This window comes from Desmodus rotundus, chromosome 9 (assembly GCF_022682495.2).
Source record: "Desmodus rotundus isolate HL8 chromosome 9, HLdesRot8A.1, whole genome shotgun sequence".
Lineage (NCBI taxonomy): Eukaryota > Metazoa > Chordata > Mammalia > Chiroptera > Phyllostomidae > Desmodus > Desmodus rotundus.
In genome coordinates this window covers 70,868,183-70,894,220 of record NC_071395.1, presented here as the reverse complement: position 1 = coordinate 70,894,220, position 26,038 = coordinate 70,868,183, and the positions used below count along the sequence as shown (strand labels likewise).

At 48.0% G+C, this 26,038-nt stretch overlaps 1 protein-coding gene across 9 annotated transcripts in view; it reads right to left on the bottom strand.

Annotated features, from left to right (window-relative positions):
• Positions 1–26,038, bottom strand: part of PIK3R6 (phosphoinositide-3-kinase regulatory subunit 6) — a 53,280-nt gene that overhangs the window by 3,009 nt on the left and 24,233 nt on the right. For 7 of the 9 annotated variants that reach the window (XM_045199311.2, XM_045199308.2, XM_045199310.2 and 4 more), the window contains 10 exons: positions 21,421–21,586; positions 18,896–18,982; positions 17,459–17,882; positions 17,099–17,177; positions 16,319–16,441; positions 12,909–13,019; positions 11,491–11,581; positions 11,200–11,270; positions 10,605–10,695; positions 8,279–8,349 (listed from right to left, as the gene is read on the bottom strand). In XM_045199311.2, coding sequence (XP_045055246.2) covers positions 8,279–8,349; positions 10,605–10,695; positions 11,200–11,270; positions 11,491–11,581; positions 12,909–13,019; positions 16,319–16,441; positions 17,099–17,177; positions 17,459–17,882; positions 18,896–18,982; positions 21,421–21,586 — 1,314 coding nt within the window. Of the gene's footprint in view, positions 1–8,278; positions 8,350–10,604; positions 10,696–11,199; positions 11,271–11,490; positions 11,582–12,908; positions 13,020–16,318; positions 16,442–17,098; positions 17,178–17,458; positions 17,883–18,895; positions 19,000–21,420; positions 21,587–26,038 lie in introns of all 9 variants that reach the window. The other 2 variants (XM_045199309.3, XM_045199312.3) reach the window with 2 other exon arrangements.

The following is a 26,038-nucleotide window of genomic DNA, read 5'->3' as shown; positions in this document are numbered from 1 at the left end:
GTGAGAGGCAGTAGAACCTGGTGGGAACTGACCAGACAGCTAGCTGGATGATGGTGAAACTCCGATGTCATCCCAGACCTTCCAGAAATACCTGGAAAGACAGCAGGGAGTCTGGAGTCCTGGAGAGGTGGGGGTGGGAGGGGAAGCCAGGGGCATTTATGATATTGGTGGTAGCCCTTCTGAAATGACCCAGCCAGTGAGGGAAACTCAAGGTCCCTACACAGGGGAGGGCAACAGTTTGAAGGGACTCACTGTGACTCACGTAGGTCTCTCAGCGGTAGGTGTGGGACCCAGTGCCCTGACTCTCAAGTGTTCTTGCCACTGCACCAGGCTGCTCAAAGTGTCTGCTGCAGCCCCGGGGCCTTAGAGAGCCAGAAGCAGGCTTGGGTCTTCTCCCATGTGCCTGCAGTGCAGGTGGATGCCTAACTTTCCCTTCGGTGGTCTGCACCCCTAGACACAGGAGCCTGCCCAGCTGTGGCCTGTGAGGACCGCGGCTGTCTTGGATTTCAGTCTATGAAGGTGGCCATGGAGGCCAGTTGAAAGGACCAGATGCAGAATTTGCAAAGGGTCCCAGTCTTAGCTCATGAGGGGACGAGCAAAATGCTGCTAGTTGTCTCCTGCCTTCTACACTTCACAGCCCAAATCTTACCACTCTTCACTAACTTTCTAAATTAAAATTCCCATTCAGCCTAAATAATGTCATTGCTGCCCCTTAAACTAAAAAGACACAATGTTCGAGCCCTGCTGTTCCTGGAGCCCAGAATCCTTCCCTCTAGCTCACCATGAACTTCCCCTGTCCTCAGTGTTTATCATCTGACCCCCTTGTACAGAACACGCATGTGCACCTGCCTGGGTTGGAAGAGAGAAGCACAGTTACTGGAATTTCCCCCAGCAAGTCTGTGTGGGAGGCAAAGGGAACTCAGTGGGGCAATAAGTTTAAGTTTGCAAAAGCCCACAGACGGGCTGCTGAAAGACGTCATTAAAGACAGAAACCATTGTAAGGAACTGACTTCAAACGAGGAAATACATGAGGGTAAATGGGTCCATCTCGAGCTTAAAGGTTCAATACAGAGCTGTCCTGTAGGAAGGAAGATTTTAGCTCAGGATAGTAGATCTCTTAGCCAATCGGTGTTCTCCTACAGTGGCTAAGCTCCCGCAGGAAAAGTGAGCTTCTTTCGGCTCTGGATGACGTCTTGTGGGAGTGAAGGATGGACTAGCTGACCCAGCAAACACCTGGTGTGGGCCAGACACCACCCTGGGTGTGGGGGAGGGCAGGGAGGAGACTCAGACAGGGGCCTGAGTGTAGGCAGCTCACAGCCCATTGACACACGAAGATTCTGCCACTCATGGTGTTGTGCCTCTGTGGCTGTGGCCCTGGGGCTTTATGGGAGCACAGAGGTGGGGCAACTAATCACCGGGGAGTGGAGAGTGGGGGTGGTGGAGGATGTGGGGGGGAAGGAGGAGAGCATCAGGAAGGCCCTGCAGGGGGAGTTGACACCTGAGTTTCATCGTAAAGCAGAAATGGGAGGTATGAAAGGAAGACGGGGAAGAGGGGGGAGGAATGGGGTTTCAGGCCCAGAAAAGCCCATGAGCAAACGCCCAGGGGCATGACTGCTGGGTTCCAAATACCACTGTGTAAAGGGCCTGAGGGGTGTCGGGGGCTGAGGGCTGGGAGGACCAGGAGCCACGCTATGCAACACTGAAGGGTTTTCTGCTCTCTGCCATGGAGAATGGGAACGGTGGAGGGCTTTTCAGCACGAAGTGACATGTCCGAGTTCTGTTTTAGAAAGATCACTGGGCAGAGATGTGGAAGGTGGACCTAAGGCGTATGGGAGCGACATCAGGGGCACCAGCCTGGAGGCTGTTATGTTTGTCCAGGAAAAGGGGATGGACGGAGGTCTGGACCGAGGGTGAACAACTAGTCCTGGTTTGTCCGGGTACTGTCCTCACTTTAGCACCGAAACCCCTTAGTTCTGGGAAAATTGGGATGGTTGGTCAACCTAGCTAGACCCGAAGAAGGAGAATGAAGAGGAAGGGGAGGTTTGAAAGTGCTTGAGAGAGAAAACTGGCAGGACACAGGGAAGCGAAGAGGCGGCACCTGAGAGGACAACAAGGTTTCTGGCAGAGGTGCCTGGTTGGTGATGGTAGCAATAAACGAGAGACAGAACATGCTAGGGAATAAAACCGCCACTAACACACAAACAGCTCCAATTTGGCCAAGCACTCTTCTAAGAGCTTTACAAGTCATACCCATTTGGTCCTCACAACTAGATGAGGCGGGTTATTATCGCCACTTTACAGATAATGAGACTGAGGCGCAGAGAGCTTGAGTGACTTGCCTCCACCCACTTGGCTGGGAAATGACAAAGACATGATCTGAATTTAGTCATTCTGGCCCCAGAGAGCTCTTAACTTTAAGCACTGGCTTTGATTTTGAATATCTTGAGTTTGGGGTATTGAGGGACATCCAGTTCATGCTAACTTAGCTGAACGTAGGAGTCAGAGATGCGGCGGGGCAAGGCGGGGCCGTGAGGGGTGAATGTCAGAGCAGGAGATATAGATTTGGGGACCCTTAGTGAATTGGACTAAAAGTATGTTTCATAGCCCAGGGAATGAGTACAGAAGCGGGCCATCGGTAGAAGTAGAGGACGGTAGCTATTTAAGGAATTGGCTTATGAGAAAGAGTACAGGGAAAGAGACCGAAAAGCTACAGTCAGACAGGCAGAAGAAGAACTATGAGAAAGTGGTGTCTCAGAATTCACAGACTTAGGGAGTTTAAAGACTCAGAGAGCAGGGCTTCAGTTCTAGTGGTAGAAGTCATTCAAAATTGATCAAAGGAATAGAAAACGAGGGAAAATATCTATGGCAATGTTGCAATATTGGAATATAATATATAAATACAACTTCAAATATAAATATTTTAATTTTAAAGGTAACCACTAATAGAAAAAAGTGGTACATACCTATAACTTCCAAATGACTAGAGGGAGAACAGTAAGTGAACAAAACCTGAGCACAGAGAAATGTAAAAAACAGCAAAAAGCATTTAAAAAACCCAGGAAGTACAACATAAAATGGCAGAATACGTTAGTGTTGAAATAGGATATAAAGTTAGTATTGGTGTATTAAATTCTTATTTGTTAAGAAACAGACTTCTGGACTGAGTCAGAATAAAATCACATTATATGCTATTTACAAGTGGCATAGACAAAATAAAATGCTTTAAAAAATAAAAGGATGAAGATTTCTGATTTCAAAATAGCAGTGTATATTTTCTTATTCTTTTCCTCAAAACAAGGAGGCATATCTTTAATGAAACTAAAAGACACCTAGAGCCCTAAACTATAGTATCTGAGGACGGAGAGAGGAAGGTCAAACATAAAGATCAGAACGTGGGAGAGGCTGCGAATCGGAGGCCGCAGACGGTAGGAATAAGTTGGAACTGACAAAGCCAAAACCACAGCGGGAATGTTGACAAACCTCTTTCCATTTTGGATAGGTGAGGTGGACAAAATTTTTTAAAGTTGTAGGTTAGAGTAATATGATGTGTTCAGTTTAACAATTAAACGTCATATTTTGTTCCTACAGATACAAAACATACTCATACATTTTAGTTGTTTCATGATATTAAAAAGATTGATCATGTACCAGGAACTGAAGAAAATGTCAATTGATTCCAAAGTCCCAGTTATGTGGATGTGCTGCTGTGGCTGTGGGGGGGCGGGGGTGGTGTTTGCTAATCTCAGGAACCCAGGGGCTTGGGTTTCCACAGCCCCAGGGAGTGGCAGACAAAGGCTTGGGCCCACAAGAGGCAGGGAGTGAAACTGAGACACGCCCCCCTCCACCACCACAGCAAGGGCTCCTGAAGCCCACACTCCCAGGGAAAGATGAAGTTGGGAACAAGGCACACCCCAGAGGGGCGTGTCTGCTGCGGTTTGCGCTGGGAGTGAGCGTGGAAAGCTTCCCCTGGGAGTTCTTGGCTAGGACCCTGTTCTCCTGTGGCTCTGGGTGCACAGTTACACTATCTGCAGGGTCTGGGTGGGGATTCACGGGCCAAGAAATCAACTTGAAATGCGGCCCTGGACTGAAAATGTCATTGGGGCACTTGGTAAGAGCAAACATAGAATTTCTCTAGAAGGAGAAGTTTTCACCCAGGTTTTCCACAGATAAAACCCCAATATGAACTCTCAGTTGAGAAAACACACCAGGAATTAAGCTACTATGGGGGTCAGTGGATCCAATAAACAGAAGGCTTACCATTCTGATAATTATAGACAATATAATTACATTAAAATGTTTAAAATGAGTAAAGAAATATGAGAGGGAATAAAAACCATGAGAAATGAACAGCATACTGCTGAAGACGCAGGCATGTCATTTTCATTGATTCTAAAACAATTGTCCTCCTATTTTAACATCCCTAAAGTGAGGAAGTATTTTGCAACCAATGTAATAAGAAAGCATTGTTCATAGTTTAGGAAGTATAATTTCTTTCTTAGTGGTATATAAAATTATGGTATGTCCAGAGGGCCCAGAGACATATGAAGGGATGCCCAGCATCACTAGTCATTGGAGAGATGCAAATTAAAACCACAATGACATACCACCTCACACTGGTCAGAAGGGCCATCATAAACAAATCAACAAACAACAAGTGTTGGAGAGGATGTGGAGAAAAGGGAACCCTCGTACACTGTTGGTGGGAACGCAGACTGGTGCAGCCACTGTGGAAAACAGTATGGAATTTCCTCAAAAAGCTAAAAGTGGAACTGCCTTTTGACCTGGCAATTCCACTGCTGGGATTATATTCTAAGAACCCTGAAACACCAACCCAAAAGAACCTGTGCACCCCAATGTTCATAGCAGCACAATTTACAATAGCCAAGCACTGAAAACAGCCTAAATGCCCATCAGTAAATGAGTGGATCAAAAAACTATGGTACATTTACACAGTGGAATTCTATGCAGCAGGAAGAAAGAAGGAGCAGGGATGGAACTGGAGAGCATTATGCTCAGTGAAATAAGCCAGGTGGTGAAAGACAAATACCATATGATCTCACCTGTAAGTGCAACCTAATCAACAAAACAAACAAGCAAGCAAAATAGTGCCAGAGACATTGAAATAAAGAACAAATTGACAGTAACCCGATGGGGGGCAAGGAGAGGCAATAACAGGGGAAAGAAGGGGGAGTGTTGTCAAGGAACATGTATAAAGGACCCAAGGACAAAGCCAAAGTGGGAAAGGATTGAGGGCGGGGGGGGGGGGGGGGTCGGGGGGGGGGCGGAAATGGAGACAACTATACTTGAATGACAATTTAAAAAACTAAAACAAAAAGAAAATGTTATTTTCAAAGGTGGTCTGCAAAAAAATATTATGGTATGTCTTTAATTTCATGAACTGTCGTATTTGACAGAGGGAATCAGACACATGTCATGTGTAATCACATCAGAGGCAGAAACCATCAAAGGGCAACAAGTGGTAGGTTTGGAACCTCAAAATGTCAATACATTTTAGGTAAAAGATTCATAAATAACATCAAAAGAAAAACTGAAAAAAGTATTTCCAAAATACATGACAAGGGTCAGTGTTCTCACATAACATGGGGACGCCACAATATTAACATGGGAGGAGAACACACAGGAAACACACAAATGGAGAAATAAAAGTTATCAATAAATGTAAGAAATCTTCAACTTCAGCAGTTAGTAAGGAGGAAATACAAATTGAAATAATGAAAAATTTGACAATCAAATTTGCAAAGATGAAAAAATCAGTCACTGTGTTAACTATGCGACAAGATTAGCATTCAAACACTATGGTGAGAGTGGATTTGGTACAAACTCTCTGGAGGGCAATTCGGTACAATATATTAGAAATCTGAAAATATGGATGCCATCTGAGAGTGATATAACTTCTAGGCATTTTTTTAAAAAGGCATTAACTATGATTTTCAGGATATGTTTTTCCCTAAGGATGTTCCTCACAGTATTACTTATAATAGTGAAAAATGAGAGCTTACTTGAATATATTATAAGAAATCAATTAAATAATTACACAGGCATATGTAGCCATCATGTAATAAATATTTAACAAAATATGTTTAATGACATAAACGAGATACCACCAAGCCATATTCACAATGATTTATTATATATTTGAATAAAAAACATTAAATTATAGACTAGTATGTCTAGCCACCAATTATGTAAAAATACATAGAAAAAAGGGCTGAATGTTTACACATCAACATATTAATAGTCATCCTCGCTAGGTGGGAGGTTAAAGAAGTATAAGAACTAGAAAGTGACCTTTGGTCTTGGTGATACGGAGGTGACTTTGCCACACTGGGCTGTAAGCAGATGGCAGTGGATAGGACAATCATTGGGAACGAGGCAGGACAGCAAAAAGCAGGAGAACTCCTGGGCAAGTGGAACGGGGAAACTGAGACAAAATAGTTAAACAAGGCTCGCCAATTTGAACAACTTACAGCCAGCGAGTGCATTGCAAGACCTCATCTTCCCTAACTAAGGACACAAGAGCAAACGGTTTATACTTCTCCTCCCTAACCAGAGAATACACATAGCTTAAATCACCTTGGTTGGGGTGATAGAGAACAGAGACCCAATTAATGCCATTGTGCCAGCTAAACCCAGGGACAGATGAAATCAGGGAAACAAATAACAAAGACCCAATTAGAGCCAGACAGACCCAAGATAAAAGGCAAACAGTGAAGCAGACAAGAAATAGCCCCAACTACCTTATACACTCATTGCGATGCATCAGAACAGTAAAAACACAGTTGGAACACTGATGAGTATTCTACTGCAACCCTCCCCTAAGATTCTTGTCCACAGGAAAAAAAAAAACCCCTCAAGACAGAGACCCAGTGCTCACTCTGGAGCACAGCTGTGCCCCTTCTCAGGCATGAACTTCTTAATTCCTCCTACACTCTAAGGGACCCCATGCAACTTGCAACCAGGGAGCAGCATCAGCAGCAGCTCGTCCTGGGCCGACCCCCTGATCCTGTCTCTAAGGCCTCCTTTCCCTCTGGCTTCCTGGTGAGCTAACAGCTGCCCCACCTTGGCTCACTCCTTTCTATAAGGTTTCTAGGGAGCTGAAGCAGAGCACCGCCTAGGTTCTCTTTTGTTACTCTCCTGTTGCTGCTTCTACCCTAAGTCCTTCCTTTGTCTCACTGTCCCCAGCTTTAATAAACATCCTCTCAAAATCAGCTGGTCTCATGTTGTGAAATCTTTTCTGCATGAAGTCAAGAACCCACATACTACAGGGAGGCCTGAAGCAGACCCGCTCCAGGCCCAGGGCCCCAGCCACTAACAGTAAGGAACTGGAAACTCCTCTGGAGGTATCTTTCAAGCAGCCTGACTGAGAAAAGAAGGAAGGAGATACAGTGGTAGCTAGAGAGGTAGTAGGGTCACAGTAGAGATTTTTCTTTCTAGGATGGAAAAGACTTGAGAGTGTTTATAAGCTAAGAGGAAGGAGCAGTATAGCTGGGGAGGGTGAAAGCGGAGAAAAGAGAACTGAAAACAGATGGGGAAGAGCCCGGAGGAAACGGAAGAGAAGGGGGCAGAGTGATGCCGAGGATCCATCGAGGTGGGAGGTCATGAGTTTGCTGTGGCCCTGATCTGGTATGTGGATGTAGGGTTTAGTCCAGAAGCACTCGGCCACCTGAGCAGAGGGTCCGAGGAGGGGCCTTGATCTAAAGTCAGGGTCTGCCTGGTAGCTGAGGGTATCTGAGAACACGGTTCAGGTGTAATCATGGGATCCAAGGCCCAGCTGAGTAGGGAAGTGAATTTCAGACAGACCATCAGATAGGAAGAGGATGGATGAACCCGAATTAACAAGGGAATTCGTACCAATAAATATCAATAGGGCAAAGGGCAGGAGCAGAGCAATGAGGCTGAAAGAGCTGGTTTGACCTGGTCAGAGGTTGGGAATATTGTTTAGGAGTCGGGCTGTTGAGTAGTCAGGGGAATGCCAGAATGTGAGGGCATTTTGTAGTTATCTCCATATGTCTTAGGTCTTCAGGTGGCCAGCAGGTGGAAGACAAGGTCTTAACGCTTATAACACTTTATTTATGCCAGGTGATGGTCAATATTTCAAATTGATTGGAAAGCAGATTCTTTCCGACAGGAAGACCCACTTCCATAGTAACAGTTCAGAAAGGCTCACGAGTCCCTTTCTCTGAATACCCTTCCCCCTGAGCTCCCAGCCACCTACCCGATTTGAATATCCCCAGTTCCCCTTCTGCCCAGTACTTACAGAGAAGGACCTTCCTGCCAAGTTGGACGACTTGACAACCTCTGTCACGCTAACATTCAGGCATGTGTGGTCTGTAGGGGGAGCAACAGTGGGGGGGGGGTAGTAGGGAGGAATGAGATGGGGAGCAGCTTGTAAATGGGCCTTCAGGGAAGTAGGGTAGTTTGAGATTTTAGGTCCTAAGAAGAAACCGCCTCCCCATATTAATTTCCCCCACGCCCTACTTAGCTGCTTCCTGACTCCACCTTGGTCCTAGCCAATGTTCAGTCCTTTCCCGATCATCCATTCCCTTCCCTGGGAACCACAACGTTTCTGCATCCTCAGGCACAGCAGCCCACCCAGATCCCTTTCTTCACCTCCTTTGTATCCCTTTTTCAATGAAAGAAACTTCTGTTGAACTTCTTCACAGCTACTGGGCATGCTAAAAACCGGAAGGAACACCCAGCCCAGGATGCGAGCACTCCAAAGGCACCACAGGGGTGTGGGAGGGCCCTGCCTTGCATAACAGTACATAATGTGTCAAAAATCATTATTGTGTGACCGCTACCGGGCCCTCCCTTCTCCCTGCTCAGGCGGGTTCTGTGCCTCTGAGGAGGGTTCTGGCATCAATTCTAATAGGATTTGTGATGCACACTTGGAGGAGGCATAAGTTAGAGTGGGCAGTGGGAGTCTTATGAAGGAAACAGAAGAAATGCAATTTTCACAATAAGAGTTAACATGATAATTTACTCTATGCACACAAATTAGTATCTTATCTCCATTTTAGAAGTGAATAAACCGGTAGAGAGGTCACGAGTAACTTGCCCCAGGTCACACAGTGGTAAGTGTCAAAGCTGGCTCTGAAGCCTGACCTTCTGGTTCTAGACTCTGCGTTCTTGACCCACTCTATGGTCACCTCTATTGCCAAAGTCACACGCCTCCTTCATGGTGTTAGAGACCAACAAGTAAAGAATGTCTCATATGTCATCCACAAATTCAGCCTGCCTGGAAGCCATTTTATCAAGAAGTGATGAAATCAATGATTATTTCTTGAGTTTCCTCTTTATGCCAGATGCCAAGGAAATCTGGGAGTGATGATACCCAGGTATAAACACAAATGCTTTAGATGACAGGTGTCATAACTGGAATGCTAGCAAAGCCACAGAGGACTTTAGAGACAGAGCACTCATGTTTGGGTGGGAGAGGAGAGAGGGATCAGAGACATTCCAGGCTGGCTAATGTGTATTTTCATTCTGTATTTCTTCTGGGACATTCCAGATTCATTCATTCTTGTTAAAACAAAAATGTTTGGGTGTCAAGTAGCACTTCATTTATTCCATAAATGTTTATTGAGCATCTACTATGCGACGGACCATGTAGCAGACACTGGGCGTAGAGCAGCAAACAAGACACATTTGCGCCTGGGCAAGCTTTCTTGTTTGCTCTGAGAAAGTCTTTCACAAGCACCTGTGGGTCACATCCTTTATGTCTGGTCTGTTGAGATTTGGCAATCACAGAGGGAGTGGCGGGACGCAGTGGTGAGGAACACAGGCTCTCGTGGGAGATGTGACCTTGGGCAAATTATTCTCTTTTCTACACTTTCCTCTCTGGTAAAAAGTTGTTTATACTAATGATATCTATCTCATAGGGTTAACAAGCTTCAAATTGTTAATATATTTGACATAGAACATTACCTGGCCTCTGATCAATGTGTGTAATGGTTAGTAATCCGCATTACCAATCTTTTCACTATTCCAAAAGACCAGGGAGCTAGCAGGAGTAGCTCATATTTATAATTTATGCATATGATTATATGCACATAAATTGGTATCTTTTGTTATCTCAATTTTAGAGTTAGACTATTAGATAACTATATTTTATCTAATATTATATCTAGAACTATATTTAGCCAGAATTAGATAATTGGGATTAGTAGTGCCTTTTGTGAACTGGCGAGTAGCTGCCCAATGGAACAGCATTCAAAATAAAAAATTTCTGAATAAAACCCTAGCTCTGCAGCCCCAAAGCAGAGGCGGGAGGCCAACTGCACCCCCTCCACGTGGTCCCTGCACCTTCATCAGGCTTCAGAGGCACAGTCCGGTGTTAGAGCACGTGCCACTCAATGGTAAGCATCTGAGGGCGGGGACTCTGCTTCACTCAGCAGCCCGGGCCCAGCCCCAGCCCCAGCCCCAGCGTGGGCAGCAGCTCCACCACCACATCTGGGATCCCGGGGAGGGGTGGGATGCCTCCTTCCTTCGGCTCACCTCCTCTCCTGTCACTCAACCCTGTCTCCTTCTCCCCTCTGCTTGTCCCTTCGCTCTCCCTCTGCTCTGCTTTCCCAACTCCTCACCATCAGTGTTCCTAGCTGGAAGGGCCTTCAGGACCAGCCCAGTGGCCCTCAGGGAAATGGTAACCTCTCGGGTCCGGTGGCTGAGCAGGGCCTGGGGAGGGAGATGCAGGCACAGATAGGGGTCCTCAGGACAGCCTCGCCCCACACATCCTCACACCCACAGTCTCGTTCCCAGCCCCTGCCCCAGAGCCTTGCCTGTGTCATTCATGTCCAATAATGGGACATGGGATAAGGGCTCTGGTCACTCTTGGCCTCAGGGGGCATGTGCAGCCTTCTAGACCCAAAGGACTTCTCTCTAGTGCATCTGGTCAGCCAGTGAGGAAGGCATTTTTGAGCAAGGGGACAGCCCCCTCACTCTTTAAATCAGATCCCCTCCTAGTCTACATGTGAGGTCATTCGTAATTCTCCCATTGCTGCAAAATCCTCTGAAAGCTGGGGGGCTGTGGGCAGTGCCCAGGGAAGTCAGGAGGTTCCTCTGGTTCTGTCTGCTCCCCCGCCCCACATGCTCCCAGCACCTGCTTCCACCCAGCTGTGCCTCCTCACACCTGCTTCCACCCAGCTGTGCCTCCTGACCACACCCATGCCACTGACTGACCTTCTGGTAGCCCAGGGAGAGCTCAGCCCCCGGGCTATCAGTTGCACCCCTCCTCCTGGGTGAGGAACCATCTGAGAAAAGATGAGAAGAGGCAGAATTGAAGGTGGGAGGTCCTCCCCCTACCTCAGCTTCCCCACCTCGCTGAGCCTCAGGAGTGCCGGGCTGCCATCAGTATGGGCGAGCTTGGAGGGGGCCAAGGTCACCAGCAGAGAGAGGTGGGAGGACTTTCTGAAAAGGGGCTTGGGGCAGCTGAGCCAGGGTGAGCTATGGAAAAGGGGAGCAGATGCTCACCTTTGGGGAATTTGGAGTCTTGGACCTTCACCTTCAGCTCGGTGAGGAAAATGTCCTGTCCAGAGTCCTGGCTCAGGTCACTGAAGAAGATCTGGAGAGAGGAGGGAGGGAGGAGGTTGGGGAAAACTGCTCTGTGCCAGAGGCAGCTGCGCCTCCAACCCCAGAGCCCAAGGGTGTTGTGGGTGGCTGGGGGAGTACAGAAGCAAGTCAGGGTCCCCCTGCCCATCCTGCCAATGGATTCTGAGCCACATCCAGGGATTACCTGGATCTGACTCTGTCCCCTGTCTACGCATATGTCATACGTACAGCAATATATTTATAAAGAGTGGAGAAGTATTCTTGGAACCCAAACTCTCTATAACAACCATGAATGGGGATGGCAGGAGTGGGGGACAAATTCACATAAAGGAGGGTAATAAAACCCCTTGTAGACACCAGTAGGGGAGGATGAAAGGGTGAGGGCCAGAAAGGAGAACCTGACAGTCCTCCGCGTGCACAGGGCTGCATGCGGGAAGCGCTAGTGACTGCTGATCGGCTCTCAGTGAGACCTGGGCAGAGGTTTGTGGGGAGGAGAGCAGGGGCGAGGCAAGGTGTGGACAGGGCAAGAGGGAGGATGTTGGAACAATGGGGAAGAGTGGCCGCAGGGTTCTCAACACAATAGGGATGGAGAGAGAAAAAAGTGACTGCTAGAAGCTGGGAGCTGGCCTGGCACTCACAGTGAGGTTTCAGTGTTCCACTGACCATAAACAGCTTGACAGATGCCGGCAATGTTAGGCAAGGCCACTCAGGGACTGTGTTGGGTCCAGACAGAAACTAGACCAGGCCAGTGTCATGTCTGAACACAGGCCACATCCCTTACCCTCCCATCCCAGCAAATAAGGAGCAACCGCTGTTTCGTAGAGGCAAAGAATAACTGCAGCAGGTCAGGAAGCCTGGCTCAGTCCAGCTGCAGGTGTGCTCCTGGGGCCTGGGCTGAGGGCCGTGCCAGCTACCTACTGTTCAATTTTGTCATTTGCATTGCTGAGATGTATACTCCCTTTACCAGGGACCTTTGAGCATTTGTTTTTCCATTTGTCTATTTTGTGTTATTTTGGTTTGCATTTTGAAAATCAAGGGAAGAGCCCAAATCCCTCATTTAGGTCAAAATCAGGAAGGCAATAAAGAAAAAGATGTACCACAGGAAGCAGAGTGAAAAACAAGAGTTCAGTAAGGGAGGCAGCTAGAGGCAGAGGTAGCCATTAGAAATTAGTCTGCAGCTGCTCACAGAAATGCAGAGATTGAGGAGATAAAATTGACAACCAAGAGTCTCTGAGTGAGTTTATGACTTTCACCCTGGTAAGCTGTGTTTGCCCAGAGCCAGGTATTTAGGTTGTGGGGCCCTGGGGTTCAACAGGCAGCCCCACGGGTGGAGAGCTTACCTTGACTGTGTAGATCTGGAAATAGATGGGTTGGGTGCCCATGCGAATGTAGTAGGTGATGACATCCAGGATGAAGGGGTCTACATTCCGGGATGTGTCCAGGGAGGGAGGCTGTCAGGGACAGAGAATGTTTTCAGTGACCTCCTTCCCTGTTGCCATGGATGGTGCCACTTTTTTTAATAGAGAAGCTCCAAAGCCCCTACATATCCTCTGTGATGCACTAACCCTGCTGGCCCTTCAGCACAGTCCAAGCCTTTCATGGTGCCCAATTTCCACTCCTAGTCACAATACGCCTGTCCAAAGCCTCATCTCCGCAGGGACTTGGATTAATTTTAACTGCACAGAGACACAGTGGGCATCTCTATGAGTAAGGCACTGTGCTGGGTGCTTGGGGGGTGGACAAGATGCTTGACGATGTGACTAACGAGGGGAGAGTCTGACTGCGTTCTAGGTTTGGATTAGCTACTCACTGGCCTTGGGCATGAGAGGTTGAACCTGATGATCTGATGTCTCTTTCAGTTCTTGTGGATCTGAATATACTAACAAACTAATTAATTTTTATATGTTATTGGGAAAGGACCAGTGCCATGTCCTACAGGCCTTCCCAACCACATATAATTCTAAAGCATAACGATTGGGTATTTGAGGTAAATAGAACAGAATGTCTGCATAGAACCTGAGAGTATCGGGGTTGAAAAGAAGCTCAAACTTTATCTAACCCATCTTGTATATGATCCTATAACCCCTCTTCTGATTTTCATGTCTGGTCTTCTGAAATGCTGGGCCCTTCAAAAGGATCATGGTGAGGAACTATTAATGTATTCTAATAATGCTGCATTGCTCACACCGTTTCCCGTCTCTTCACATGGAAACTGCTTTTGGAATAAGTAGAAGGGTCATACAAATTGTTAATTATAAGAGAAGGAGAGCAGGGAGAAACCAAAATCTTATATGTGTACTCACATGGAGAAAGGCTATTAATAAAGGCACATAAATGAAACCTACATCAGATGTTCTTCCTGTAATATCCTCCAAGTTTCAAGGAAAAGGTACTTTAATACCCAGCTAAACAGCCTTTCATGTACACGCAGGCATTTTCGGATATGCAATAATTCAGAAAACATGCCTGTCCCCAACATCTTCGTTCCAATAAAAACAATAAGAAGGAACCCCAATCAATCAGGCAATAAAGCGAAGTGAAGGGCTCAGTAAAGTGGCAAGTTTGAAAGTAAATACATAAAAACCAATAGGAACCTCTTACACTAGTAGTAACTATTGTCCAAAAACAATGGGAGGAAGATAACAACCACAGCTCAAGAAAAAAACTATTAAACGTGAGGGTAGATTTAGCAAGAAATGGGTGAAATCTGTGTGCTAAAAACTGTACTACTACCCTGAGGAATACCCAAGAAGTCTTTAAGGAACAAAGAGTTCTACTACAGTCCCAGAGAGGGTGACTTAATATGCTAAAGATGCTAATTCTCCTTCAAATTTCAATCAGAATCCCAAGGGGATTAAAAAGAAAATGAAAAAAATTCTAAAGTTTATCTGGAAACATAAATAAGCACATTCTGAGAAGTTTTGGAAGAGAGGAGTTATGGGGTAGACTTCCCCTGACAGCTATTAAAATATAAAAGTGAGAATTTGTACAGGACTGAATAGACCAGTGAGAAAAAATAGGTACCCAGAAATAAACTCAAGCATATGTTAGAATTTAATAAACGATAAACGTGGCGTTTCAGATTGATGGGGCAAGACGGTTTATGCAATAAATAGCTTAGCAAAACTGGCTAAACATTTGGAAAAAATAAAATTACATTTTGCCATGTTTAATGTGCTCTCATGTATAATGCACACCCACATTTTGGGCCCAAACTTTCAGGAAAGAAATCTTTCATTATAATTTAAAAATTTGATTATTTATTTATTTATATTTAGAAACAAAATCGATTATCATATTCCAAGGTATTATTTTGCATATGGATATCATTATTGCTTTCTAGAGTTACACTGTTAATGTATAAGCATAAATAAAAGAATTAAAAACATTTATACAGATACAAAATTAGTACTACCCATGTATAATGAGCATCCTTATTTTTCCCTCAAAATGTTGGGCAAAAAAGTACACATTATACATGGCAAAATATGGTACATACTTCCTACTAAACACTGAAGTTAATTGCAGATAGGTTATTTAAATGTAACAGTTGAGATATTAAAAGTATTGGAGTAAATTGTCAGTGAATATTTGCTTAATTTTGGATATAGTTTACTCAGTAGAGTAGTCCTCTCAGAGCATGAAAGCGCTGTGAGTGACTACATAAAAATGTTAGGCTTTTCAAGAACAGAAAACACTGCTGGCGTGACTGAGAGGCAAATAGCCAAGTGCAATAAAATGTCTGTAACACATGTGATGCAAAAAGGATTAGATTCTTGTACTATATCAAGGACTTTTCAAATCAGTAAGAGACCAGCTTCCCGCCACCAGCCGGGGTTAGGGCAGCACTATGGTTTGTGTTTAAGAGGATGTGCTCTGGAATCAAGCTGCCTGACTCCAAGTGGGATTCTACTTGGGGCAAGTTCCCCGGTGTCTCTGTGCCTCGGCTGCTGGATCTGTAAACTGGGGACATGGAGAAAACGGCACCTGCCAACGAGAGTATCTACTTGGTAGGGAGGCCGTGTGTAAGTGCTTAGAACAGCGGCTGGTGCGTGGAGTGCTCAGGAAGCATCAGCTATTATCATCGCAGAGCAATCATCACAGGAAACTCACAAGAGAAGGACTATAACTGGCCTGCATACTTATGAAAGGTGTTTTACCTCATCTTTTCCACAGTGGTTTTGTCCGAAGTACAGCCATCCCTCATAACCCACAGGGGGTTGGTTGCAGGACCCCCCTGGATACCAGAACCTGTGGATGCCCTTAAATCCCCATATATAATGTGGCTTGGTATTTGCATGTAACCTACTCACAACCGCCGGTATACTTCAAGTCATCTCTAGATTACTTATAATACCTAATACAATAGAAATGCTACGTAAATAGTTGTCACACTGTACTATTTAGGGAATAATGGACAAGGAAAAGAGCCTGCTACATGCTCAGTACGGATATAACCATCGTAGGCCTAACAACATTGTACACGTCAGCAACAACATAATTGTTCTTCCTGAATATTGCCCACTCCGGGTTGGTTGAATCTGCACATGCAGAACCCATGGATAAGGAGGGCTGTTGTGCCTGGTGAGTGTTCCGAGTAAACCCCAACCGCCAGCTTGTTAGAGTTCTCTCCTATATCCCTGTCCTGCCTCCTCCAACCATGGGGCCCCTTGGACTGACTCTTGGGGTCAAGGGACAAGAGTAATATCTGAAACAGGCCCCTCCCACTGTCCTACCCCTTTGCCCCTACCATCTCTGCCAGCTTGTGGATGGCCGGGCACAGGGTGTTGATGGTGCTCTCGTACCACGGGTCTGCCTGGCCCAGGAAGGCGGCCAGCTCTCCGAGCTCCGAGTGCCTGGACGATGCCAGCGTCTGAGGACAAAGGGATGAGGCACGCCCGTCACGCCTTCTCTCCGACACTCTTCCTGGCTGGAGGGTCCCCAGGTACCAGTCCGAGGCAAAACCAGCTTTGGGAATGTGATCAAATATCAGCCTCTTGTGGCCATTTGTGCACCATGTAAAGACTGTTCTCTGTTACACCTCAGATGAAGCCGGAGTACCTTCTCTGAGGGCCACTTGCCAGGGACATTGAGACATAATCATCAGAGAGACAAGTGTTGCTTTGAATTTAAGGCATCCCAATAAGCAGCAGAGTGGGCAACAGAAATGAAAAACCACAGGAGGGCCTCCCTCTCCCCCAGCAGACCAATGGGTTTTCACTGCCTGAAATTCCCAGAAGCTTGCAATTAATTCAGTTAGAAGAGCAAAATGAAAACCAGAAATGGGCAGGCTGCCTCTGTGAGAGAACACCTCTCTGGCCACAGTCAGCCCACAGGCCCGTGTCTATGGCTTCTGGAACAGGAGACCCCTGCGTTCTCTCCCAGCTGCACATCCCAAGGCAGGGCGACCCCGGTTCCTGGGCCAGGGGAGGCCAGGCTGCCATGGGTCCCTGCCCAGCCCCTAGCCCACACCCCTGCTCCTGCTATTCCTCTCCCCCTCCCCGTGGCCCCCTCCTCCCCGACCAGCCACCTCAGGTGTCAGCACAGGGATGTAGTAGAGCTGCAGGCTCAGTCGGGGGGTGAGGCAGAACGTCTGGGTCTCCCGTTTCCTGGCAAGGGGCAGCAGAGCACAGGGGTGAGGGCAGGGGTTTCCGCTGCAGGCAGACTTGGTTCCTTCCACATTCTGCCCTGCTCTTTATTACCTCGTGACTTTGGCCAATTTACCAAATCTCTGAGCCTGTTTTCTCATCTCCAGAACAGGTGCATTGTGCACCATCGTCCCCCATTCTACCCTGGCCTCTGCCTCCTGGTCCTCCCCAACCACTCCTAGCTCCCTCACCGCCCACCCTTGCCCCCAGCCCCGCCCCCTGCTGTCCCTCTGGGGCCCTACCTGAGGCTGTGGTAGGCCCGGGCCAGGCGCCCCAGCATCCTGTCGTCGCCCAGCACCAGCACCCGGGCTGTGTGCAGCCGGGAGACACCAGGCAGCAGTTCTCCATCCCCACTGGGCCTGCCCGTTCTCCGGTGAAGCCCCAGGGGCCCATCCCAGCTGCCGGGCATCAAGATGTCCGGGGGCCACACCCGCTTCTTGATGCCCCCTTTGCGCTGCAGTCCAGCGCGCTCCATCTCCGGGCTGCCGGTGGTGGGCGGCTCCTCGGCCCCCAGAGGAAAGTCCCGCTCAATGCCGCTGTCCGTGGACAGCACGGACTCCCGGGCCAGCTCCCGATCTGGCAGGAGGCCCTGCAGATCCAAGGCCTCCAAGTCAGCGCTGAGGCGCAGGAGGGACCGCGGGCGCAGGAAGAGCACCAGTTCCTTCCCTGCGATGTGGAGAACAAGGGGAACGCCCCGCAGGCGGAGAGGGTATGTGAGGCTGGCAGAGCCTCGCGGGGCAGCGCCCGCGGTTCTGTGTTCCTCAAACACTGTTTAGCTGAACAGAAGCCCCACCAGGTGGTCCACAAAGGAGCAGAGGTTCTGTGGCCAGCGAACCGAGAACCCCGCAGGCCTGCCACCTCTTGAGTTTCTTTAGTTACCATTCTAAAGGCTCTGAGAAGTCCCGCAGGAGAGAAATCACTTCCCCCAGCCCCTCCCCACTCCAGAGCTCTGGTTTTCACATTCACGCACTAGCGTCCTCCTGTTCTCCCACTGCCGTGCTTGCCCTGAGACACAGAGAACAGACCATCAGCTCCTGGAAGGACTTCCAGACTTTTCTAACCTGCCTTCATTTTATTTCCCATGAGGAAACTGAGGCCCAGAGAGAAAACTGAGTCTGTCTAGGGTGAGCCAGCATGAGAAAGGAAGTGCCAGGACGTGAACCCGGTTCACTGGTCCAACCCTGCTTTCTCCAACCTGTGCCTTTGTCTTCCCCTCCCCCTTGACAAGAGCCAGGGGACAGAGGGAGGGGAACCCCAGTGTGCAAGGCCCCCTCCTGCTCCAGAAATCAGAACTTCTTTTGTGGCTGCCTCCTTCTCGGGGACTTGCATTGTCTATGAGGATCGTCATGGGCATGCGGCGCTTACGAGGCATGTGAGGCCAGTGGCCAATGCACTGAGCTGTTCTGACATAAAGAAAATACATTCTCCTTCCAGATGTACAGAACAACTCAGCACACACACAGACACACAACGGGTGTGCACACAGAGACACATCCAGACACACAGGTGCATGCAAAGACTTGCACAGACCAGACGTCAATACACACAATAGATACACAGACACATAGTCACACAGAGTACACACAGAGACACACAGGCACACAGGCACAGATGCACAGACACACATTTGCCACTGTATCCAGCCAGCTCCCAAGGAAGACGTCAAAGGCAAGACTCACAGAGCTGCTCCTCATCAGTCCACAGGTGGAAGGTGATGTGTGGGCTGGGCAGGGGGATGTTCGGTGGCTGGTCTGGGAGGGGGTCACCTGAAGGAAGGAGCAGGCTGTGGAGACCACGAGGAAAAGATTGTGGGACTCTCCTCTGCTCTCCCCATTCCACCCCCACCAGCTCCTGCATGGGGCCTAGAGGTGGGGGGATGGCAGAGACCCTGGTCCTCCCATATCTGGTCTTGTTGAGCTCCTCTCCCCCTCTGCCACCATCCACTCCTGCAGGGCCTAACACTGCAGCAATCCCCTCCCTGCCCAAGAATGCTTAGAAGCTCCCTGTTTCCTGCAAACTTCCTAGCTCAGCCTTTAGGACCCTTCACAAATCAGCTCGCAGTGTCTTTCCCAACCTTCTCTCCTATTGTTGGTCCCTCCCCTCCCCTAACCCCAATGCCTTTCCCATTGTTCTTAGACGTCCTGCCTACAACCAGAAGAAGAGAGGAAGGCCTCTGTATTTCTCAGCATCTCGTCTAGTAGCATGCGCACAGCAGGCACTCAGTTAACGTTTGCTCCTGTAGGTGATGATGAAGAGAACTCATCAGCAGCAGGACCTCTGCAGTCCAGGGGAAGGGCAGGGCCAGCCCTTCCTCTTTGCCTCCTTCTAGAAGCCTTCCTGATCACTCCAGCCCCTGTGGTCATCCCCTCCCCAGCAGACCTTACAGGCTGCACATTAGGCATACCTATTGTGTAGAATTTAGGATTTAATTTCTACACAGTATGGCTCCCTCCCTAAAAAGGCTGCAAGCTTCCCTCGTGAAGAGCAACTAACACCCACAGAGCACTTCCTATTGCTGCTTTCTCCTCACCTTGCACACATTGCCATCATCTCACGGGATCCTGCCAGTGACTGTGGGCCACCGATAGTATCGTTATCCTCACTTTACAGAGGGGGAGGCTGGGGCACAGAGAGGTTAAGTAAGTGGCCCAAGGCCACACAGTGACAGAGTCAGAATTTGAGCCCAGGTATCCCAGCTTCAGAGTGCATGCTCTTACCCAGGACACCTTGCTCAAAACTACCATCCTATGCTGCCCCAGAAGCAGCAGGGGCTCAGCAGGGGTGCTGGCAGGTCATTAAGGTGCACAGGACAAGTCAAGGGAGGAGGTGGGTGTTGGATGTGGTTGGAATGGTGAGGGTGGCCCAGGCCTGGTCTCATTCTGTCCATGAAGAGCTACTGCTGAGTTAGCAAGTGGTACCCAAGAAGAGCGAAGCCAGATTTTCCCCCAGAGTTTATCCCAGCTTTGGGAGGAGGGAGGCTTCATAAACAGACATTTCTATATGGTTTTCAGAGGCACAGAGGTATTTGGAGGTTTAGAATATTAAAGCAAAAGAACAGAAGGCTGAGATGATGGAGGGTGTCTTGGGAGGGCATGCTGCCTGCCTCATTCTGACTTCTGCAGCCTCCACCATCCCTGAGCTGCCAAGGTCAAGCCCCAGGGCTGGGACACTGACCTCTGCCTGTGGCTTCCAGGCCTTAGGTTGGTGCTGTGTGCCTATGGGTGCATGGTGTGTTCTGGGACATGCAGGCTAATGAATTTCATGGGTGCTTTGGGCGACCATGAAACAGGACACAAATTACAACCATCTTCCAACAGCCACATACACATGTCCCAGGACACTCCTTGGGGCTCATTAGGATTTCCCAGTCCACATGGGTTTGCTTCCCATTGATGTATGGCATTGTCTTATAGAAATGCAAATAGAAAGGAAGCATGCAGAATAAAAATTGATGACACCAGCCTTGGCTGTGGCTCAGTGGGTTGAGCGCCAGCCTGCAAACTGAAAGGTTGCTGGTTCAATTCCCTGTCAGGGCACAGGCTGAGTTGCAGGCCAGGTCCCCAGTTGGGGGTGTGAGAGAGGCAACTGATGGATGTATCTCTCACACATGGATGTTTCTTTCCCTTTTTCTTCCTCCCTTCCCTTCCCTTTAGAAATAAATAAATAAAATCTTTAAAAAGATTGATGGCACTGATGTAAGTGACAATGACTAAGGTGCGGTTTTAGATGTTCTTTAGAGTATCCTTGGATCATCATATCCGTTGGTTACCATAGTTTAGTGGTTAAGAACTAAACAGCCGAGGTTTGAATCTTGGCACTCCACTTAACTAGCTGGGTAATCTCGGGCAAGATTTATAGCCTTTTTCGAACTCGGTTTTCTCATCTGTAAAATAGGGATAATATTTTCCTATCTTATAAGTTTACTGTGAGCATTGCTTGATTTAATACATTTAATATATTTAAACATATAAAGTACTGAGAACAGCAACTGGGGTAGAGTGGGTGGCAGGCAGGCGTCAGTTGTTTTCATGAAAAATTACCCATCTTTTTAGCCCAGAACCTTCCAAGTTTCTGGGCACCTCAGTCCCCGGGAGACTAGGAGCAGTCACGTATCCAACCGCTCAACCAGGCACGAAGACTCCAGGCAGGTACAACCTGGCTTTCTCGCGTCCCTTGCAGGGTCCCGGGGCTGCCCGCCACTTACCTTCACAGCGCCCCCTGGCGGCCGCTGTTGGCCCCAGCAGCGAGCAGTAAATCTCCTCCAGTCTCTCCAGGTGTCCCACCCGGCTCGAGCTGGGCTCGCTAGCCATCTGTTCCACGGCTGCCACCACGGCGTGGAAGTAGCGCTCCAGGGCGCGACGGGGGCTGGCCTGTCCGGGAGGGGTGTAGAGCCTGGGTCCCAGCCCAGCATCCACCTACCCCAGCTCCGACGCCAAGTCCTCAGGTGCGTGGGCAGTCCCACGTGGCACCTCCCCTCTTCCCAGGAGGCTGGACACAGCTTCCCTGCCAAGGCTTCTGCGAGCCACATCCAGGGCGCTGCTCCTGCCCCACCACAGCTGTTACCAGAAGTTGCCTGAGGCTGCGGGTCTACTCTGCCTCTCCACCCAGGTGTGGGGAGACACCTGGTGCCCGGTAATGTGGGGAACCCAGACGGGCAGGATGGCCGCCGGCGCCCACCCTGCTTGAAGCGTCACCAAGCACCTGGATCAACGTTCTCTCCCCACCAGGATGTAAAGTCCAGGAAGATAGTGGTTTTGTCTGTTTTATCTATAGCTGCATCCCCAGCACCTACAACATCTCCTTGGCACATAGTAGGTGCTCCATGAATATTTGTTGACCATTTCCTAAACTTCTGTCATTTTTATACTGCCTTGACATAACACCTGTACTATTATTTACTCATTATTTTTCTTTAAATCAGCTCATTTTTTGGTTCAAAATTTTTTCAAAAGGAAATTTCACATAGCTACTCTAAATAAAAAGGTTAGTGCCCCGTGTCACAAACAGAAAATAGCTAATGATCACAAGCACTGTTACTCAGTCCTGCCGCGGGCTATGGCCGGCCAAGGCTTTAGAGCTCAAAGCTTGCTTTCCATTTTTTTTTAAATGGAAATGGTAAGTGTTAAAGATATTGAGGTAAAGCACGAAGCTGAGCTTTTCTCCTTAGTGGAAACAGTTTCGAAAGAGTTTCCCGTGGTGCCATTCCATGCTCTTTGGCAGCATGTCCTTTTGCCCCCAGGGGTGCGGATCCGACACCCTGAGAAGAACTGCCCTCGGTCATGCTCTCTGGCTGTCTTCCCTCACCCCGCTCACCACCAACGAGTCCTCTCACAACCACAGTTGCAGGGTCCAAACAAATCACACCGGCAGGCACGACAGCACTGCCTCTTGTCTCTCTTCTGTGCGCAGGGTCTGCTGAGCTCCGTCTCAGCTTCCTGGGCTGAGGCCCAGTGTGTCGTTCAGACCAGCTAGGGCTCTGACAGATACTTACTGATCCATCAACTGGATGAACAAAAGCATTCAGAGGGATATGGAATCAGAGTTGGAAGGGGCCACGGGGACTATCGCATCTTATTTCTTCATTTTATAAATTAATTATAAATAAATGGATGAAATATTTATTGATCGAGCACCCACCGGGTGCCGGGCACTGTTCTAGGTGCTAGGGTGCAGCAGTGAACAAAACAGACAAAAAGTCCTTATGAGGCTTGTATTATAGTATCGGGGTGGGGGGGCAGTGAGGGAGATAATAAGCAAGACAAGCAAAATTTACAGTATGATAAACAACAGGGAATGCTGAAGGGAATATAAAGCAGGCAAGGAGGGAGTGAAATTTGGGGAGGGGCTGAAATTTTAGGTAGAGTGATCAAGGAAGCCTCACCAGAAGATGACCTTTGAGTAAACGGGCAAGTGAGCAGAGAGAAAGAGGGAGAGTATAGGGGATGGGTAACTGATGGAGGGGGAGGCGGGGCAGGCACGAGGGCCTCGTAGGCCACTATAACGTCTTTGGCTTTGACTCTGAGTGAGATGGTGTGATACACGGCAGGGCGGCCTCCCAGCACTGAGGCACCCGTCAGCCTGGCTGCTGGGAGCCTGACAGCGGGCAGCTCTCAGCTGAGTCTCTCCCCAAGTCGCGCTCAGCTGAAGAAAGCCACCTCTCCAAGGCCATGCCCCTTTCCTGAGGACAGTCCATGCAATTACTAGTGGGTGTGGACCTGTACGCCCCATCTCAGGACAGCGCTGAAAGGCCAGCGCAGCTCTCGAGCTCCCTTTAGAATCGGTTGGGGGCGAGCTCTTCCTGGAGCTCAGTGAATGAAGAAATGAGGAAAAGGGACAATTAGACCTTGAGCAAGTGTGGCTGATTCGCAGTCCTGCTGCAGACCCACTGCAAGCTGACTCTCAAAGCTTTGTCTTCAGACTTCCGCCCTGGCCTCTTTCCTATGCCCTTCCCGAAATCCCTGTCTTCAAGGCGTTGCAGAGAGCCCTCCCTTAGTTCTCATTCCCTGACCCCTCATGGGGCAGGCAGCCCTGGTTGAAGACACCCTTCTCTAGCACCCAGAACATATACAGAGGGTCAGAGAGACAGGTTGTCCCATGCTGACTTCCCAGTCTCCAGACCTTGTCTGCTGGTTCGCTGGACACAGGGGGAGACAAATCAATGCCACACCTGGGCCTCAGACCAGGTCCTCGGCAAACAGAACAGGAACTGGTGGTCAGATAAGGCCTACCCATCAGACTGTGACTGGCCAAACCACCTCTCCCAGGTCCCACTTGTCCTCTTGCCAGCAGGTATGACTGGGAATGGTGTCCTTTAAGAGGCAGAATTCCAGGTAAGGGGGCAGAGATATCAGGGGGCAGGGAGTGGTGGTCAACATGTGCTGGAGAGCCCCAGACCAGGCTGATGTCTGGGAGCACCAGCTCCGGTGTGGGAGGGACAATTGCCAGGGAACCATTAAGGACACCTTAACCTCTAAGCTTCTGAGGGTCTCTAGCTTGAGATCAATTATGCATTCCTCGAGTCTCTCCCTGCTCTTCTTCCTCCCCTCCCCCTCAATTCTCTATGTACAACAATGGAGGCTCAGAGCACTGGACTCTAGATAACCTACAGTTATGTAGGGGGCGAGGTGCCTAACGTTTACTGTGCCTAAAAAATTTCAGCTTTTCTACAAAGCATTGAAGGAAGAGCTAACCCCTATCCTTCACAGACTATTCGAAAAAATCCAAACTGATGGAAGACTCCCAAACTCTTTTTATGAAGCCAACATCATCCTAATCCCAAAACCAGATAAAGACACAACGAAGAAAGAAAACTTCAGGCCAATATCGCTGATGAACATAGACACTAAAACTCTCAACAAAATATTAGCAAACCGCATCCAGCAATACATTAAAAAGATCATCCACCATGACCAAGTGGGATTCATCCCAGGGATGCAAGGATGGTACAATATTCGCAAATCAATAAACATAATACATCACATCAACAACAGCAAAGACAAAAATCACATGATCATATCAATAGATGCGGAAAAAGCATTCGATAAGATACAGCACCCATTTCTGATAAAAACACTCAGCAAAGTGGGAATAAAGGGAGCATTCCTCAACATAATAAAGGCCATATATGAGAGACCTACAGCCAACATCACACTCAATGGACAAAAACTTAGAGCTTTCCCACTAAGATCATGAACAAGACAAGGATGCCCTCTCTCACCACTCCTATTCAACATAGTATTGGAAGTCCTAGCCACCGCAATCAGACAAGAAAAAGCAATAAAAGGCATCCAAATTGGAAAGGAGGAAATGAAACTGTCACTGTTTGCAGACAACATGATAGTGTACATGGAAAACCCTATAGACTCCACCAAAAAACTACTCGACCTAATAAATGAATTTGGCAAAACAGATGGATACAGAGTCAATACCCAGAAATCAAAGGCATTCCTGTACACCAGCAACGAAACTGCAGAAACAGAAATCAGGAAAAAAATCCCATTCGATATAGCAACAAGAAAAATAAAGTACCTAGGAATAAACCTAACCAAGGAGGTAAAAGACCTGTACTCAGAAAACTACACAACACTGAAGAAAGAAATTAAGGAAGACACAAACAAATGGAAGCATGTACCATGTTCATGGATTGGAAGAATTAACATCATCAAAATGGCCATACTACCCAAAGCAATTTATAGATTCAATGCAATCCCTATTAGAGTACCCATGACATATTTCACAGATATAGAACAAACATTTCAGAAATTCATATGGAACCATAAACGACCCCGAATAGCTGCAGCAATTTTGAGAAAGAAGAACAAAGCAGGAGGGATCACAATACCTGATATCAAACTGTATTACAAGGCCACGGTAATCAAAACAGCCTGGTACTGGCATAAAAACAGGCACATAGACCAATGGAACAGAACAGAGAGCCCAGAAATAAACTCAAGTCTATACGGTCAATCAATATTTGACAAAGGAGGCAGGAGCATAAAATGGAGCAAAAACAGCCTCTTCAACAGAAGGTGTTGGGAGATCTGGACAGCTACGTGCAAAAAAATTAAACTTGATCACCAACTTACGCCATACACGAAAATAAACTCAAGATGGATAAAAGACTTAAATATAAGTTGTAACACCATAAAAGTCCTTGAGGAAAACATTGGCAGGAAAATCTCAGACATTCCACGCAGCAACATCCTCACAGACACATCCCCTAAAGCAAGGGACATAAAGGAAAGAATAAACAAATGGGACCTCATCAAAATAAAAAGCTTCTGCATGGCTAAAGAAAACAGCACCAAATTACAAAGAGAACC